At 47.1% G+C, this 18,871-nt stretch overlaps 1 protein-coding gene across 2 annotated transcripts in view; it reads left to right on the top strand.

Moving 5' to 3' along the window:
• Positions 1 to 17,006, top strand: part of CNNM2 (cyclin and CBS domain divalent metal cation transport mediator 2) — a 142,643-nt gene extending 125,637 nt beyond the window's left edge. The window contains exons 5-8 of one of the 2 annotated variants that reach the window (XM_042908175.1): positions 8,129 to 8,222; positions 11,109 to 11,174; positions 15,635 to 15,819; positions 16,536 to 17,006. In XM_042908175.1, the coding sequence (XP_042764109.1) occupies positions 8,129 to 8,222; positions 11,109 to 11,174; positions 15,635 to 15,819; positions 16,536 to 16,745 (555 nt within the window). In that variant the 3' untranslated portion in view covers positions 16,746 to 17,006. The remainder of the gene's footprint in view (positions 1 to 8,128; positions 8,223 to 11,108; positions 11,175 to 15,634; positions 15,820 to 16,535) is intronic. The other variant, XM_042908176.1, reaches the window with a different exon arrangement.
• The last annotated feature ends 1,865 nt before the right edge of the window (positions 17,007 to 18,871 follow it).

The raw sequence follows: 18,871 nt of genomic DNA on the forward strand, positions 1-18,871 counted from the left end.
CTCTCTCTGCCCCTCCCCAGCTCTCTCTCTCTCTCTCTCTCAAAATAAACATATATTCTAAATAAAAAAAATAATTGTTGAAAATATTAGCAAACTGAAAACCTTAAGTAACAACTGAATTAGAAAATATATGGAAAATGATAAAATACATGTTATTTTGTGTCTTGAATGTTCTTTTTTTTTTTAATTACATCTTTTTTTTTTAATGTTATTTTTGGGAGTGGGAGAGACAGAGCATGAGCAGGGGCAGAGAAAGAGAAACAGAATCCGAAGCAGGCTCCAGGCTCTGAGCCATCAGCACAGAGCCTGACACAGGGCTTGAACTCACGAACCGTGAGATCATGAACTGAGCCGAAGTCAGTTGCTTAACTGACTGAGCCACCCGGGCACCCCGTCTTGAATGTTATTCTTACATGTAGTAGGTCAGTTTTACAAAATACTATTCTTCTAAATATTTAAATAAGAAAAAAATCTGTCATTATCTAGAAAAAGGAAACAAACTGAAAAGAACAAATTAAGAAGGAAAGCAAATTCTAATGAGAAAGACTTACAGCCCATAAATGAAATCAACATTTGGTTCTTTTAAAAGATGAACAGGGACACCTGGGTGGCTCAGTTGGTTAAGCGTCTGACTTTGGCTCAGGTCATGATCTCATGGTTTGTGAGTTAAAGCCCTATGTCAGGCTCTGTGCTGACAGCTCAGAGCCTGGAACCTGCTTCAGATTCTGTGTCTCCCTCTCTCTCTGCCCCTCCTTCACTCACACTCTGTCTCTGTCTTTCTTAAAAATAAATGTTAAAAATTAAAGATTTTGTTCATCTTTTATTTTTTTTAAATCTTATCCTACTGATGTAATTAATGTGATATAAGAGAAAACAACAAAATGAGAAGTTCTCTCCTCTCCTTGAAAAAACTAGATTCAAGGAAATCACATGGGAAAAAAAAAAAAAGGAAACTCTGAGAGCTCAATTTCTATACAATAAAGATGGGACAAGATGGTATGATCATCACATTTCCTAACTAGAAAGGTAGCAGTTAGAAACTGACAACATACCCAAAGAGTTACTCAGTGTGACTGACTAAATTAGGTTTATTTAGGAATTCAGCACTAGCTTAAGGGCAACAAAACCAAAATATGCCGTTAATTCAGAAAGTGGTAAAGAAACAAATCCTCAGGCTCACGTCAATAGGTATCAGAAAGGCAACTGACTAACTTAAACATCCGTATTTTTTTTTTTATTGGAGAAGACAAAAAACAAAAAAATCTTTGTAAAAATCCGTGATGAATATTCAGTGAACAGAAAAGAAAAACTACCATAGAATCAATCATATCTTTAAACTGGCATCCTGCTTTTGGGAATACACCCATACAATCTGTCATATACATGCATCTAAAGAAATTGTTTTATAAAGCTATCTGTGCAAACATATTTACAGCAAATCTGTTCATTAGAAAGTAGCAGTACATATGTCTCAGCCAATTATATTGTGATATGATGAGACTACTATATAGTCATGAAAGAAGTGGAAAGCATATACAAAAATATGTCAAGAGTGTGTACACAATAATTGTACTATAAGCCATTTTTCTAATTCATAGACTTGGTGTTTTACAGTGAGGGATTTGTTGGTCCTTTGGGGAGTAAAATATCCAATCAAAAAAAAAATTAGCGTTCTTCCACAGCCCATAACCACATTATGATTTTAGTAAATACAAAGAATACTAAGAAAACATAGCTCTTTTCTTTGCCAATTATAAAATCAATAAAAGGAACAGGTTGGTTTTTTTTTTTTTTCCCTGGTGTTAATTTTTCTGGTTGATTTCATGTCTCCGCTTTTTTTGTTGTTGTTGAACTCCCCATCAACTCTGGCTTTTTAGAGCCTCTGACATGGATTCAGAAGGGATTTTTCCCTGTAGAGTGAAATCCATTCTTTCGTGGAGGTGGCATCTTAGAGCTTATATAGCCCTCGACAGTACCTAATACCGTTTCACCTGTTACCAGAAGAGGAATTTAAACTTTCAATACCAAACCCTTCTCGAAGATTTTTGAGTTGCAGGGTGTGTGTATCCCAGTGAATGATAGATCCTCAATCTTGAGGCAAGTACAGATAGCACCCATTTTAAAGGAAAAAAAAAATTACTTGGATGCCCAGAGTTGACCCTGTTTTTTGAAAAAAAGTTTGAGAGAGAGAGAGAGACAGAATCCAAAGTAGTCTCCAGCCTCTGAGCTGTCAGCAGAGAGCCCAACTTGGGGGCTCCAACTCACGAACCGTGAGATCATGACTTGAGCCAATATCAAGAGTCAGATGCTTGCTTAACCGACTGAGGCACCCGGGTGCCCCGAGTTGACCCTGTTTTTAACAAATTATACTTACATATGCATAAGTACAAAACTAGGTATAAGCTCCTTTTGGGCTCTTTGAGTTCGGACGTGTATAAACCAAAAACAAAGTTGTAATTAACATTCTAAACGTGTCTGTAACATTGTCTGGCTGATAGGAAAGTGCCACCGGCCCCAGTACTGAGGCAGGGGCTCTGGGGCAGGCTCTTGTGCATTTAGCACGCTTGGGTCTCCGTGCGCCAGCGATGACTGACCCTTCAGCCCTTTGTTCCATTCCTTTGAATGTTTGTGCAGTATGCTGTGCTGTTATTGGCCTCCACTGGGTGTGACTGGATTATTTATGTTTGGTCCCCCTCTGTCCCTTTCTCTCTAGTTCAGTGCTCCTTACACTTTCATGTGCAGAGGGCTCACTTTGGGGATTCGGTGTAGCTAGGGTGGAGTCTGAAATGCTATGTATTTCTAGCAAGCTCCCAGTTGATTGAGTAGCAAGGCTTAGCTGTCAAGATTCGCGCTGTGAGGACACCCTCTTCATAACGCAACTGTGAATAATACGGGCACTGACATCCGGTGGTGGCATTTGGTTAGGAGATGGTCAACCAGATGGTCCAAAATACGTGTAAATTAATTTTTGACCATCAAGTAACTTTTTTTTTTTTTAAATGTTGATTAAACATTCATGAAGAGAACTTTCTGTCTTAAGACTACATCTCTGGATTCCAGATGGAAAAGTAATTGCTAGGGCACGTTTGAGTGCCAGAACAGACCTCTCTCTTTGGGTTTGCTTCCCCTCTTACTGGGCAGTGCTGGTGAATTCAAACTGGTGTTCACGCCCCTGGGATTCAGTTACCTCCTTTCAGATATCAAGCTCCGCTGAATAATTTGTGATGGTGATTTAAGGGGAAAAAAAAAAAAAAAAAACTCAATGCAAAGGTGAGCGGGAGATTGAGAAGATGCTCAGCATATGGTGTCTGAGGAAGTCTCTGATCTCCCTGAGTCCATGGCATCCGCTGACCAGTTGATCTTGCTTGTGCCAACTAGGTTAGCACAGGCTTCCACCTTGTGGCCAGGTGTGGCACAGACTGCTTTGTCAGTGTGGCTTCTGGACGCTAAAGGCTTTGAGGAGAGTTACCTAATGACCTTCTTCCAAAGAAAGGTGGGATTCTGTGATGGTACCTTTACTTGGGAAACCAGCTTTGTTTGAGACGGTGAGGCCTTTCCTTCCTATCTGTTGATAAATGTTGATTCATTTTTGAGAGAGAGAGAGGGGAGGGAGAGAGAATGAGTGGGGGGCGGGGCAGAGAGAGAGACAGAGGGGGACAGAGGATCTAAAGCAGGCTCCACGCTGACAATGACGAGCCTGATGCAGGGTTCAAACTCATGAATGGTGAGATCATGACCTGAGCCAAAGTTGGACGCTCAACTGACTGAGGAGGCGCCCCCCTCCTCTCGTCAGTTTAAATATGAAGCCTAGCTCCCTTTGGGAGCCTTTTCATGTCCTGTGCTGATTTTTTTTATGTGTGTGTGATAGAGTAAATTTGTGGATGTTTCAAAAGTAAAATTGAGGGGTGCCTGGGTGGCTCAGTCGGTTAACCGTCTGACTTCAGCTCAGGTCATGATCTCCAGGTTCATAGGTTCGAGCTCCGGGTCGTGCTCCACGCTGACGGCTCAGAGCCTGGAGCCTGCTTCAGATTCTGTGTCCGCCTCTCTGTCTTCCCCTCCCCTGCTTGCACTCTATCTCTCAATAATAAACATCAAAAAGAACTTCAAAAAAGTATAACTGATATGTAGCCCCTTCCTTACGTGGAAAAGCTGTTATCTAAGGACACCTGACTGGTTGTGAGGCAGGCAAGCCATTTCTTCATGCGAGTGGCCCCAGTTTGTATATGGTAGGTTTATTTGGAAATGGTCACTTCTGGGAGCCATCGACACACATACATGAGTGACGACTGTTTACTGGATGTTTCTAAAACTTGCCTCCCAGAAAAGCTGCACTTCTGTAGTGAGGAATACAGGGATGGGCAGTTATTAAAACTTGGAATTGTAGAATCATACGAAGTTTGACTCAAAAGAACCCCAGGGATCCTTTATTGCAATTTTACAAATGATGTAAGATTAGCTTTGCGCAGTGGTTCCTTAAGGCTGATGCTTGACAAAGGTTTCATCGGTTTGAGACAAAAATGAGAAAAATAAAGACCGCTGCAGCAAGTTACATGTAAAATTACATGTATTCAGTTTAAAGACCTGTTAGTCTACGATGGTATGTTATCTATATTTGGGGGATAAAATGGCTGGTCCTGAGTGCAATGATGGTTCGAGTAGATGGCTGTGTTGTGTAAAATCTCTGTAGGAAATAAAAATTTGTCAACCCTCCCTCCGAGGCTGGAGGAATATTTTACTGGTTGTGGGAATCGAGACACCAGGAACCACTGACCAGGTGTCACCGCCTGCAGCCTGGTCGGTGTCGGCTGGGTGGGCTGTGGAAGACGACGACCCATCCTCCCTCACCTGTAGGCCGGTCCTCAAGGACAGAGGAGGAGGTGAACGTGATCCAGAGCTTTGAGTCTTGGGTGCGGCTGCCCTTGTTTAATTCGTGGGCTCAACAGCCACCGCGGCTATGGGGGAGTTTCCTGAGAGGCCACGGTACATAGAGGCTCTGGAGCTGGGGCCGCTGTTCACACAGCCTTGCAGCAATGATTCCCAAACTTGCTGCATGCTAGAATCCCCTGGAGAGCTTTATTAAAATCCTGATGCCCAGGTTGCACCCATACGAGTTAAATCAGAATGCCTGGGAGTGGGAGCCAGACATCAGGTTTGTTTTTTCAAATCCCCAGGTATTTCCAGGGCACAGCAAGGGCTGGGAGTCACTGCCTTTGAGTTGCCTTGGCAGAGGTTCCACCAGCGTGGCTCCTTTCCTAGAGGCAGACCCGGTATTGTTATTTGCGGTCTTTGGGGGACCGGCTGTCACCCTGCTGGTTCTGACAGTAATTATAAGGAATTGTAAGTGGACACCCATTTGCAGGGACCCAGAATACAGAGGGCCTTGTAACTTGTAAGACAAACGATCCAGATCAGCTGGAGACCCGTAAAGATGGAAGTCATGAGGAGGCTCTGTTGGATTTCATTCTTCCTCTGGATTTTCTGCATAGAAATTTGGCTTATGTGGGGCGCCTGGGTGGCTCAGTCAGTTGGGCATCTGACTTGGGCTCGGGTCATGATCTGGCGTTTCTGAGTTCGAGCCCTGCATCCAGCTCTGTGCTGACAGCTCAGAGCCTGCTTCGGATCGGATTGTTTCTCCCATGCTCTCTGCCCCTCCCCTGCTCACGCTCTCTCAAAAATGACTAAATGTTAAAAAAGATTTTTTTAGCTAAAAAAAAAATTAAAAAAAAAGAAATTTGGCTTACAAGATGGTCGTGAAACCACTGTTAAGCTTCCAACTAGAGAGACAGATGTTTTCAAATAGCACATACATACATATTAACTGATAGAAGCTTGAGCATTAGCCCAGGAAGAAAGGGATAAGTAATTAAGAAGATCCATACGATCAGGCACTCCCAGTAAAACTGGGTCCCTGCCTCTGAAGTCCCTCACTCTCCCCGCACCTGTTCCTTCAAGATGCCAGCTCAGTTATCACCTCTTCTCTCTCTTTCCCTCTCTACCTCCCTCCCTCTCCCCCCTCCCTAATCTCCCTCTCCAGTCCTGACCTTTCTCCTAACTTTTGTTCTTCCTCTTCAGCCTTTTTTGATGGACTCTTCCCCCGAGACCTCCTTCTGGAAGGGAGGGTGTCCTCTCCTCCCTGCCCCCAGCACAGATGCAACCCCTTCCCCACTTTCCTATCTGCGCTCACGGGCTCACGGCGCCCCTTCTTCTGGTCACTCACTCAGAGCAAACTTCTGTCAAGATTGGTGACTCCCCCTCCCTCCTTTACGCTTCTTTCTCCCTCTGCTTTCTCCAAACTGTCGATCCCTTAACTGTAGCTCCTCTCCTAGCAATCTTTTTCTGGTCCTGTGGTTCCCAGCCCGGCGTGAGCCTTGACTTTGTCTCCCTGAAGCCGAGCCCCAGAGCCCCTGTGCGCAAGAACCTGGCCTCATTAGTCTAGCCCTTCGTCGTCCAAGGCGCTCTGCGGTGTAACCCGCTCTCCAGGCTGCTTTTCTGCCCCATCTCCCCGCTCTTCCCTGTGCAAACTCAGTGAGCCTGGCGGGCTTCTGTCTCCCACCTCTGACCTGCCCTCTCTTCTCTCGGCTCAAATCCTCCTTAGATTTTCCTTCCTGTACAAAATTTGCCTTGTATAAGAGCAGGGAGTAATTTTTTCTCTCCGAATTCCTTATGTTCTTACTGTCTTGTTCCTCGTGGAGAATTTTTGTTGACTGCCTTGTCCCATCGATTTTCACATGCTCCCCTCTGTCTCCTGCACTGGAAATGCGTGGGTGGCAAGGCCTGTCTTCTCTCAGGACCCCAGGGCACCTGTTTGTTTGCAGGTTGATTGTATATTATGGGTGGAGTCTTCAGTTCCTCTCTTATGGCAGAGAGTTGGTTGGGGGCGGATAAAACTACTATTTTGAGTGAAGAACTCAAAATCTAAAGGAGGGACAATAAATAGTTTTCTGAAGAACTGATTTAAGGAAAGTCTTTCGTAATTGGGAATGTAGTACATGATAATAGGGGTGATCAAAATCATAGTTTGTGTTAGTGGATAGCATAGTGTAGCCTATCGGTCAAGAGCTTGTTCTTTGGTTATTGAATCCTTCTGTGCCTCTCTCTCCTGATTTGTAAGGGGGGGGGGCGGTAATTGTGTCTGCTTCATGGAGTTACAAGCCTTAAGTGAGTTAATAAAGCGCTGACTTGTTAGCCCAGCTGCCCCTTCAATAAATCGTACCATAATTTTTATTTACCTGTCATAGAGGACGTACCGTAAAGGTAGCCTCTCACTGGAGAGGTGGTTATAGGCATGAACAAGAGCCACTGTGACCTTTGTATGGAAACCCACAAGTGCCACTCCCTCAGTGGGGTATTGCAGTCGCCCAGAAAACGCATATTAAACGCCTACAGTGAGGGGGGTCACGGTGGAGCCTAAAGCTACCAGGATGAATCGGGCAGCCTCAGTCGGTCCCAGAGGAACTGATGAGGGAAGTTGTGGACTAAGAAGCTAGAGGAAGAGAAGGCAAAGGAGAACTTCAGGGAGAGGTTTTGTCCTGGTGGAAGGAGACTGGCCTCAGGAACTTTTCCAAGACTGTGAGGAGGGAGTTCCGAGGTGTCGCAGGGCCCGTGGGGAGTCTGGATGACAAGGGGTTGGCCTGCACATGTGGGATGCTGGGCTGGCAAGACCAGAGTGAGTTCTGCCCCTAGAACTCTTCTGGGGTAGTCCTCTCTCTTCCACGGCCACGGACCGTGTTCGTTAACCCTTGACCCTGATGCTGCCCCAGCTCACGCTCCTGCAAGACTGCGTCTTCCCAGCGTTGGTTCCACAAATGGGGCGAGAGCACCGTCTTCTTATTACTGGGCGGGTTCCTGGGGCATCCAGGCACAAAAATAAGGATGCTGGGGAAATACCAAGGGGACTCACAGAAATTAAACATCACACTTTTACTGTCTTCTCTGCATCTCCAGCCAAATCCAGTCTTTGTATTTGAGATGAATTAACCCTCTCTGCTGAGTTGGGAAAGATCATCTGAGGCTCTACTTCCCCGGGGTTGGTTGGGAAAGGAATTTAGATGGAAGGACAAATCTTGCCGAGAGTCTGCAGATAGAGTCAGGGAACTGGACTGAAAACACTCCCCTTTTCTTCTCACAGGGGAAGGTGGAAGTAGAAGCTGGGAAAGAAGGTATGAAATTCGAAGCCAGTGCTTTCTCCTACTATGGTGTGATGGCCCTCACAGCCTCTCCAGGTGAGTTTTCCTGCCCGGCCTCTTGCGGCAGGGCTGTGTTTTAGGGACAGAATGCCCTTCTACTCTCACCTTCCTATACCTGCCAGCCAGACCTGTTTATCTACTTTTTTGCCCTTTTTATTGAAGTATAGCGTGTAAGCCCAAAAACGCCCTCGTAAATCCTAAGTCTATGCCCCCGTGAATCTTCACCCACTGACCACTCCTGTGTCGACAGGAGGTGGGCAGGCCCCGCCCCCGCCCCCACACTCCCTCTTAGTCACCGTTGCCCAGGCCACTGCCTTGACTTCTAAGCATAGCCTAGTTTTGCCCGCTTTTGGACTTTGCGTAAGCGGACTTAGGCAGTAGGTGTCGTATTGAGCCTGGCTTCTCTCACCCGGTGTCGTCCGTGTCACATTCGTCATCGTTGCTGCGTGTGCTCCTACTTATTCTCATGGTGCTGCACCGCGTCAATATACAACAGCGTATCTATTTCATGGCTGCTGGGCGCGGGGGTAGTGTCCTATTGGAGGCCACCGTGGATTGTGTGGCTGTGGGTACCGCTGTGCACGTCTTCTGGTGGGTGTGTGTGGAGGGGCAGAACTGCGGGCTCATGGCCATGGCCTCAGCTTGAGTAGCTCCTGCCTTGCAGTTTTTCACGGTGGCTGCAGCGGTTCAAGCTCCCGCCTGGACTGACGAGGGTCCCAGCTGCCCCGCATCCGTCGCTAGATATTAAAACATTAACTATGCTGGAGGTTTTTGAATTGGCATTTTCCCGAGGAGGAATGAGGTTAATGTGTATGTATTGCCTACAGCCAGCTCTTATCTAGACAGCTGGTCAGTTGAGTCAGCCAGCTAATGGGTGTGCCATGGGGTGTCGACTAAGTGCTCTGAGCACAAGAGGCCAGCAAGCCGTGTCCGTGCTGGTAAGAACATGGACCACAGATCCCTCTGGGTCAGGACTTGATGGGTCCCTGTGCACCGCTTGCTTTTTTGCAAGCATGCGCATGCTTGCTGCCTGACCCCAGCCGCAACCAGACAGGTAAACGGAGGTGCTGGGGTGCCATCTTGTGGCCAGAATACCAAATGACATGCTATGCTAGGAGACAGAAACCTCAAATTTAAAACTAGCCCATCCTAAAACAACCTGGGTCACTTCTGAAAACCAGTCTCAGAAGGTAGGGGGTATACCTCCAGACAGACCTATGTGGGTGACATTAGTCTTCATCTGCTGCGCCACACAGCGTCCCGGCAAAGATGTCTTTACAGTGGGGAAGCCAGTGAAATGTTAAGAATTCTCTCAAACCTCTCAGCCTCCCCTGCCCCAGATGCATCTTCTCACTGCCCTGCCATGGGGTTTCCAGCCACATCAGCCAGTCTCCCCGTTGTCAACTGTTGGCTAACACCAGTGTGAATGTAGGCCTGTCTGATCCCACTTAATTGTGTCTGCTGTAAACTTGAAGGTGATCTTCTGTTCTCACTGCTAGTGAGGAGGCAGGGAGATTCCAAAGTGGGCCGGGAAGACCTGGGTCACAGCTGCAGTTTCATATTATATGGTTGCCTGCCCTTGAGGACAGCCCTGGCTTCCTCCTCCTTAAAAGGACTTACTAAGGTTACCTCGTGTGATTGTTAGAAGAATAGAACGTGATGATACTTATCCACATGAGTGCTTTGTAAGCTTGAAAGCACAGAGGGAATGTCGGGTATGACAGGTGTCAAGCTTGTGACTGTTTGGCCACCAACCTCAGATTAGTCCCAGGTGAGCAGAGTCAGAGTTGTTTAGAAGGTTGTTTTGAAAAGAAAGTTAGAAGAGTTAAGTGCACAATCTTACTGATGACTGGTTCTTGAAACCTAAATATTAGCCCAATTTATACTGAACTGTGGATCCACGTAAGGGCAGATCCCATTCAGAAAAGGAATTAAAGAGCAGACCTCCCTGAAAGAAAGCCTGGGGGACTGTAACAAGCTTGCCTTTTTTGGAAATGCCAGGAAGGAAGGGGATCTCATTAATAACATCCTATTACAAAGCCCAGTATTTGACTTGACAAGTAGGATTTGGGATTTTGTGCATTTCATTGAGAGATACAATTAGTACAGTAATCTCAAGATAATAATTCTACTTATTAGTGTTGATTGCCTAGAAAAATCCTGCCGTCATTAGTTATCACAGCCTGTCCCTTTGCATGTCAATTATACTTTAATTTAAAAACAAAAACAGAAACAAAAAATCCTGCCCAGAAAATAGGACTCCTGCCAGGTAGGGCATTGCTGATTGGACTTTTCAATCAGATGGACCTGTAGCTCTCTGAGTAAGCAGTGCTGAGGATGCCCTTGGTCCGCCATTCCCAGCAGACCTGTGTATAACAGCCTTTATTTACTTTCCTCTAATGCTTTGAAACTTCAGAGTATGCCGAGCCAATGCAAAATATCATATCAAAATTACAACCAGGCTAATTAAGGATGTCCATGAATTGAATAACTAATTGCTTGCCGCAGACAGGGACGCTGTTGGCTGTGCTGGTGCAGGTGGCTTGGGTCCTGCTCTTGGGGCCGTTGATTAATTGAGCCCCCTTTTTGTGTGGCTAGTTGTGATTTAAACCCTTAAGAGCATGTTTTGAGCTATAAACCCCAATAGGGTATTAATGGCTTAAGAGATTTCTGGGTTAGTAAAGAAGCATTTGAATAGGATTTCTTCTGATTTCTGCCTCCCCATTCCTCTTCCTGGAAAGCAATGTGTGCTCTTTTTTTTTTTTTTTTTTTTTTTATTTACATAATAACTTACAGGCTTTTGCACTTCTGGAATGGAACGCTGATGTTAGTAGAGCGGGTGTCTGCTCCTGTCCCCTGAGTGCAGAGATCGCCTTTCTTGCCTTTTGATATGGTCTCACCCTGTTTTTCTCCATTTTTCAGTTCCTTTGTCCCTGTCTCGTACCTTTGTTGTCAGCAGAACAGAGTTGTTAGCAGCAGGTTCTCCAGGTAACTCTGCATGTTTCCTTTTCATAATTCTTCCGGTTGCCTCCCTTGACCCCACAAAAGCCTAGATCTGCTCCCTTTATTTGGTCCAGGCCGTTGGCAGTTTTTCTTTGAGGTTGCAAACTCCATGCTTATAGACGCAGTAGTGAGCTTTCCAGGGAACTATAAGCCCACAGCCGTTGTGCGAAGGCTTCGGGAGACTGGCGGGGAATCCGCGAGCGTGAGCAGCACTGGCCCCACAGAAAGTGAGAGTGACTCTGACCTGGATCCGGATCCTCACTGCTTCCTGCCTGGCCCACCCACACTGCCGACCTTGGGTTTTCAGGGCGGTACAGGGGGGCTGCTTGGGGTGGTTTGACCTCAGCAAAGGCACTTGCAGAGGCCCCGAGGACCTCAGAACCTGAGGATGCTTCTACCAAAAGCACATTGAGCCCAAAGTCTCAAGGACTATGAATTTTCCTCAGTGGACAAGCGCCCTGTGTGCAGAGGCCCTGGCGTTCTTGGTTCTGTTCCTTTGGTCCTTTCTCTGCCATCCCTGTGAACGGGGCACGTGCATTACCCCCCCTTCCCCCATCAGGCAGGTAGCCCTGCTTGTCCTGTCTCCTTCTCTCTCTTTTGAAATTAGTACTGTGCACATTCCCCACCAGCTGCTGGTTCCTGCCCTGCAGGAGAGTTTGGTCGTGCCTGGCTAACACGTCCAGCGGCTAAAAAGAAAGGCAAAGGTTTAATCTTTCTTTAATTAAAATTGCTGAGCTTTTGGTAGTACAATTTTTCTCTTTATTTTGTTCCCCACAGCTTATATTTTAAAATCTGATGAAATTTGCGATCCATAATCCAGTTTGAGCAAAACGGTCAAATGCTGATATTTAGTAAAGGAGGCAATACTTGTCCTAGAAAGAAGCTAATGTTCCTTCAAGTCTTTGCTCTGAAAGAATTGGGGGTAGATCTTATTTATAGGACTGTTTGAATCAAATGAGCTGGAAGATTATACATACGTACACATACATATGTACGCACATAAATAGGTATTTGTGTATATGTATATATGTTTGTGTTTTTTCTCCCCATTTTATTCGCTGGCATGTGCTACCTCTTTAAAATGTCACAGATGCTGAACTAGAGTGACTTTTGGATGAAGTTCATGAAATATCATTTGTATTTTACTTTTCCTGTAGAACTTAGAGATTTCTTAGCTGTGTCCACTCTATCTGATCTAGTAATAAAAAAATCCATTTGTGGGCCCAAGCCTTCAGGATGCTGGCATTACAATAATAGACCTAAACCAGTGATTTCTAGCCTATTCCAAAAGGTGCTTTGTGGTTCCCAGGGAGGAGGCTGGGACTGTTAACTTTATAGTATCTTTCTAGCTGACTTCTAAAAAGAATTCCTAGGCAAGATGAAGAAAAAGAAAAAAATCCGAGAAGGCATAGAGGAATTAAGATTGAAAGGTTTTTTATCATAATTATTGTGATAATTTAGTACATAAATTTGGCAACAAAACATGACCTGAACTGGGGAGTGGCCACTTAAAGTCTTTATTCTCTTTGGTGTGAATATTCATCTCTCTCACTGCGTGTTTTTTTTTTTTTAAATATATGAAATTTATTGTCAAATTGGGATTCCATACAACACCCAGTGCTCATCCCAAAAGATGCCCTCTTCAATACCCATCACCCACCCTCCCCTCCCTCCCACCCCCCATCAGCCCTCAGTTTGTTCTCGGTTTTTAAGAGTCTCTTACACTTTGGCTCTCTCCCACTCTAACCTCTCTTCCCCCCCCCCCCCTTCCCCTCCCCCATGGGTTCCTGTTAAGTTTCTCAGGATCCACATAAGAGTGAAACCATATGGTATCTGTCTTTCTCTGTATGGCTTATTTCACTTAGCATCACACTCTCCAGTTCCATCCACGTTGCTACAAAAGGCCATATTTCATTCTTTCTCATTGCCACGTAGTACTCCATTGTGTATATAAACCACAGTTTCTTTACCCATTCATCAGTTGATGGACATTTAGGCTCTTTCCATAATTTCTCTCACTGCATGTTGATGAAAGGCCAATCACACTCTGTCCTTGCCAAGCTACTGGAGAAGGGGTCCCACTGCTTCTCCAGACTGTGGCCAGGACGCCAGGCAGTGGGTTGCTGCAAAGGAGGGGGTTCATCTCACAAAAACAGAGGGTGGTGGGTTGAGAGGAAACTGACTAGAAATATAGAAACCTTGGAGAAGCCAGAGTTTGCCTGTAATCCTCCTCAGGAGAAAAGGAGACTCAGAAGTACCGCGCAGGGCCCTTGACATCTACCTACCGACACAGTCTGATCAATAAGCAAAGCGCCCCTTAAATGTTTTGGTTTTTGGACCTTTAAACTGTAACACACAAAAGCTAGCACTATCTATAGCAATGGTGATGTGGGGCTAAAGCCTAAGGATTCAGTGGGATCCTTTGTTTCAAAGAACGGTTGGATCTTTCAGCCTGGGTGATGCCCTCACTAATACAGGAAGGCTTGGCCATCAGGGTAGGTACGTAGTGGAGAGGTCTGGGAAGCAAACAGAAAATATAACAATGTTAACTAGGCTTATGGATCGGTTGTTAGGTGTCAGATGCTGTGCTAAGCATGTTACATATTATCTCATTTTTTAAAAAGCTTTTTATTTATTTTTGAGATGGAGAGAGTGGGGAAGGGAGGAGGCGTAGAGAGGGAAGGAGACAGAGGATCCGGAGCGGGCTCTGTGCTGGCAGCAGAGAGCCCGATGCAGGGCTTGAACTCCTGATCAAGGAGCTGAAGTCAGACACTTAACTGACTAAGCCACCCAGGCGCCCCTATTATTTCATTCTGAATCCCCATCAGACTTTAGGAAGTGGAGACTATTATTACCTGCCTTTTACATATAGGTAGGGAATCTGAGGCTTAGCAAAGTTGGGTCATCCCTTCTGCTAAATAGAAAACATCTGATAAATTATTAATTTGCCTTGTTCTCTTAGAAGATAAGTGGAACCAACCAGATGAGTGGCCACTCTGAGTTTAGTTTTGACTGACGATGGAAAATCGTTCTGCCAAGAAAATTGTAGGGAAAGTCATGCTGTGAAAATTTGGGGAGAAAGTGAACTTGCCATTTGAGGTTCATCGAGTACTTACCGTGTTTTGTTGTGGTTGTCCAATTAAAAAAAAAATTTCTTTAATGCTTATTTATTTTTGAGAGACAGCATGAGCAGAGGAGGGGTAGAGAGAGAGGGAGACACAGAATCTGAAGCAGACCAGACACCGAGCTGTCAGCACAGAGCCCTACGCGGGGCTTGAACTCAGACTGTGAGATCATGATCTGAGCCGAAGTCAGATGCTCAACCAACTGAGCCACCCAGGCGCCCCTGTGGTTGTTCTATTTTAAGAGGGATGTTTACTGAGTGGAATCTCAGATGGTGGTCAGGATGGGGTTGAGGGGTCATAAAACACATCAAAGTATTTAGCCTGGACAGGAAGAGGCTTAAGGGGAACATAACTATGTTCAGGCTTTTAAGGCTCATTCAAGTAGTGGAGGGATAATGGGGAATCTCTACAGCACGGAGGGAGAGACTGCCGCTTGAGTCTGAGGAGGTGGACATTATGCAGGTCAGGACCTGTCCGCTGTGAACACCCACTTAATATTTGTGGACTAGACTTGATTAGAACAGCAAAAACGGAGGAAGCTTTGACAAGGCGGGAGGTGGGTTTTATTTTTAATGAAATTTACGTTAGAAGCTACGGTCAACTTGCCTTTACGAACAGCAACACTTAGACTCACTGAATTTCCTTTCACTTTGTTTTAATGAATGAGTAATGTGCATGTCATTGAAGAATCCCACAGCACCTACGCTGCCTTAAATCTTTTAAGGGTTTGGTGTCTTCTGGTATTCCTGAAACCCTGAGACATCCTCGGACTGCCTGGTGGGAATTTTATTGAGGTCAGAGACCAGGATAACAGGTTTGGTGGAGGGGTAGGAGCAGACGGAACTGTCCTGATCCCTTGCGAGCACATACTGATTTTACAAACGTTCTCAAGAGTCCTTTGCTTTTGCTTCTGGCACGGTCTGTGTTTTACATCCGGGAGCTTCTGTGCCTTGAGCCTCATCGGCACACAGCCTGCGCGGTTCAGGGTCACTCCTGACACAGGTGTGTAGCCACAGGGTCTTCGAGGTCAGACCCTCGGGAAGGACTGTGTGTGTGTGTGTGTGTGTGTGTGTGTGTGTGCGCGCGCGCGTGCGCACGGGGCTGAGCGGCTGACCCGCGCGATCCCCTTGTTGCCGGGAGGCCAGGAGCGTGTTGTAGGAGGGCCCTACATGCTGAGCGGTATGGCTCAGGTGTCTGGGAGAAGTTCATTGAGCTGGTCTGTTAGTTGCTACTTTTTTTATTTGGAAAATAAAGAGCTGACTTTATTGCTTATATCTACCTCGCTTAAAAGGTTATGGTTTCTTTCCCCTCCTTTTCCAGGTGAAAACAAGTCGCCGCCTCGCCCATGTGGCTTGAATCACTCAGACTCTCTCAGCCGAAGTGACCGGATTGATGCGATAACGCCGACACTGGGGAGCAGCAATAATCAGCTCAATTCTTCGTTCCTTCAAGTCTACATCCCCGACTACTCCGTGCGAGCCCTTTCTGACCTTCAGTTTGTTAAGGTAAGAGAAGGGAGAGTGGCTGGGCTGGAGCCGGGGCCCGGCCACTGGAGGCCAACTTCCTCAGCGAGTTGTTTGGCTTCCCAGGCCCCGCCACTGAGCTCTCCCTTTGTCATTTGGACTCCCTACACCTCCATCTACTGTGCCCAGGGGTTAGGCCGGGGAAACAGGTACCTCCCCGGCTCTGTCACAAAAGCTGCCAAGTCAGATGTGCCTTTTTCAGGGAGTGAGAGCTGGAGATGGTGAGAAACAGAATCCACATTTTTCAGTGAGTCCTCATGAGCTCCTGACTCCAGTGACTCTGGATGGCCCTGGAAGGGCTGAGATCAGAGACTCTGAAGTCTTAACGGGATGGGGCAGGAAGAACCCTCTGCTTCTCTTCTGCCCCGAGACAGGGTTCTTTTCTTAGTCCGGAATAAAGACGTCTTGTGAAGAACAAGCCAGCTTTAGCTGTTCGAAGCCTATCTCCATTTTCCAGTCGCTGTGAAACTTTGAGACAAAGATCTGGAAATAGCTTCTATCAGTAAAAAACTGACTTGTTCACCAGCGTCAACTTGAGCTCTTAAAAGTGGCTCAGTTTATACTCAAGGATGGTATTTCCCTAGAAAAACTATGAGGGGCCTTTCGGGGGATTTTAACGTGTCATACCATGTCGAGACAAGAGCGCCTGAAAATAAGCATTATCTTGGTTTGTTTTTGTGCCATCTTCTGGCCCCCAGATCTCAAGACAGCAATACCAAAATGCCTTGATGGCATCCCGGATGGACAAAACTCCTCAGTCTTCAGACAGTGAAAACACTAAAATTGAATTGACTCTTACGGAGCTGCACGACGGGTTGCCAGACGAGACAGCCAACCTGCTCAATGAACAGAACTGTGTGACACACAACAAGGCCAATCACAGCCTGCACAGCGAAGGTGCCATCTAGGGCGCCCCCCCACCAACCCTCGCCCCCACTCCCGAGGCCTCAGGCCAGCTGACCGTGAATCCCATTAGCGTGAGCTTGTGTGCCGTGCTGCGTCCTGCAACATCCTGAGACCAAAGACTTTGTTCCCTTCCTGGAAGCAGCAGAGGAGGACGGTGAGGGTGGACTGGAGACCAGAGGTGTGAGATCGACAGCTAGGGCATGGCATCCGAGATGGTGGAGACGAGCCTCTTCCACCCAAATAGAATCATGTTTATTTTTTCAGTTGTACCTTTTATTCCTTATTCACTCTCCTCCTTCCTCAATTTGCATGAAGTTGAAAATTGTTGCGGTTTATTATTTTTTTGTCCCCCAAGAGATCATGTTTTTAAAAAGTGTCTTTTGCAGAGTTTTACGTTGTTGTGTCTGAACTCTGCTGTGACTCCATGATGTGACCCGCACAGAATGGACTTGCTCCTCGGCCCTCGTAGGGAGGGGTGCGCTTCCTCTGCGCCCAGCGGGTGTCGCTGTGGAACTTGAAGGATGAATGAAGAAAGCGGTCGATGCCAACCCGCCACGTCTGTCCCACTGTGGGGTGGAGCCTGCACGGGGGGGCCTGCAGCCGCCTCTGTGAGCTCAGTGTTGTTTTAAGTTAATGTTTAACCGTGTCCCTTCCCCTCAGAAAGGTTTAACATTTGCTTGGAATGTGATTTTGCTCCTACTCTAAGGAATTTTTATCACCAAAATGAATGTTAATGAATTTTAAACCCATGGTTTATCATTGGCAAGAGGCAAGGTGGCTTCACCCCGACATTCCTACACCCTGGATTCTCCGGCCCAGCCAGGCCTTCTCCCCAGCTTACCGAGCGCCGTCACCCACCTCCCCGTCCTCGCTCTTGTTAACCCAGGATGCTGCTACACAGATGCCAAATGGAAATCTTCCACAGGGCTTTTGAGTAATCACGTGGTGTGGAGTTCAAGCTCCTCCCCTTCCCACCGGGACCTCTGTCATGGTCAGAAAAGGAGTCGGCTTCCAGCCATGCCTTGAGGGCACTTCTAGACCCGTGGGTTTAAAGGAGGGAACTTTGGGGTCTGCCAGCCCCCACCCCTGCTCCCAGGGAGCCAGCTGCCCCTCTTCCCCCTCGGTCCCTGGGCCCCCGGGGGGCCCGGCAGTGGCCGTGTCCCTGCCTGAGGACCTCGGTGCCTCCCGCCTCAGATGCGGCCCACAACAGAGAGGCTGCCTGTACGGCCAGGGTCGGCGTGGCCCCGAACAGGGATTCAGAAACCAAATGTGTGTTGCGGCCGTTTCATGTGTGCGTCGGCCGCCTTTTAATGCCAAATTCATCACGTGTAGTGAAATTAATGTCAGGAGGTATTTCTTGAGTGACTGAATTCTTACCTATCTTATCTGTTTTAAGTGTTACCCGAGGGATGAGTGCATTTTGGTGGCAACGCTCGTACACTGAGTTGAATCCATACTGACGGCAGTGCTCGTGTAGAGCTGCCACTCCGTGCTGCCTCTAGTCACTAGCCAAGAAGATAGCGTTTTGTCCGCGGGGTCTCACTGAACGAAGGGAAGCCCCGGGCCAAGCGGCGGTTTCCTTCTCCCTCCTCAAGGTAGGAGCGCGCCCCCCAGGTTGGGCTCTGGGGAGGGTGGGAGCTGTGGTTGTGCAATAACCGGCCACCTGCTGGGCTTGCCTCCTGGTGAGCGGTTTGGGGCTCTAGTGTCATATGCGCATTTCCCGCAGTATTTCCTCTGGGACGTGGGTCCTGCAGTGTCTTCCTCATCAGGTGCCATGCCCCTCAGTGAGGCAAGTACTGGCCTCAACTGGCAGAGGTCACGGCGGCGGGGGGGGGCCTGCGAAGGGGCTAAGCGGCCCGCTGCTGGCACCAAACCTACTACCACGGGATGGAGCCCCCACTTTGTCTTAATGTGAGTGGGGCCCTGCAGTGTCAGTGTCCCCTTTTATAAACAGACCCATCCAAGTTAAAAGGTCTCCGTTTCTTAAGACGCATGTGGCTAAACACAACCCCAGTGTGGTGTGGAAACTGGGACTGTCCATGGGGTGCGCGGAAATGAGAGTTCCCTCTAAGGAAGTAAAACCTGGGTCTTGCACGGGGGGGTGGGGGTGACCCCCCAACAACCACGC

The sequence above is a fragment of the Panthera leo genome, chromosome D2 (genome assembly GCF_018350215.1).
Source record: "Panthera leo isolate Ple1 chromosome D2, P.leo_Ple1_pat1.1, whole genome shotgun sequence".
NCBI classification, from domain to species: Eukaryota; Metazoa; Chordata; class Mammalia; order Carnivora; family Felidae; genus Panthera; species Panthera leo.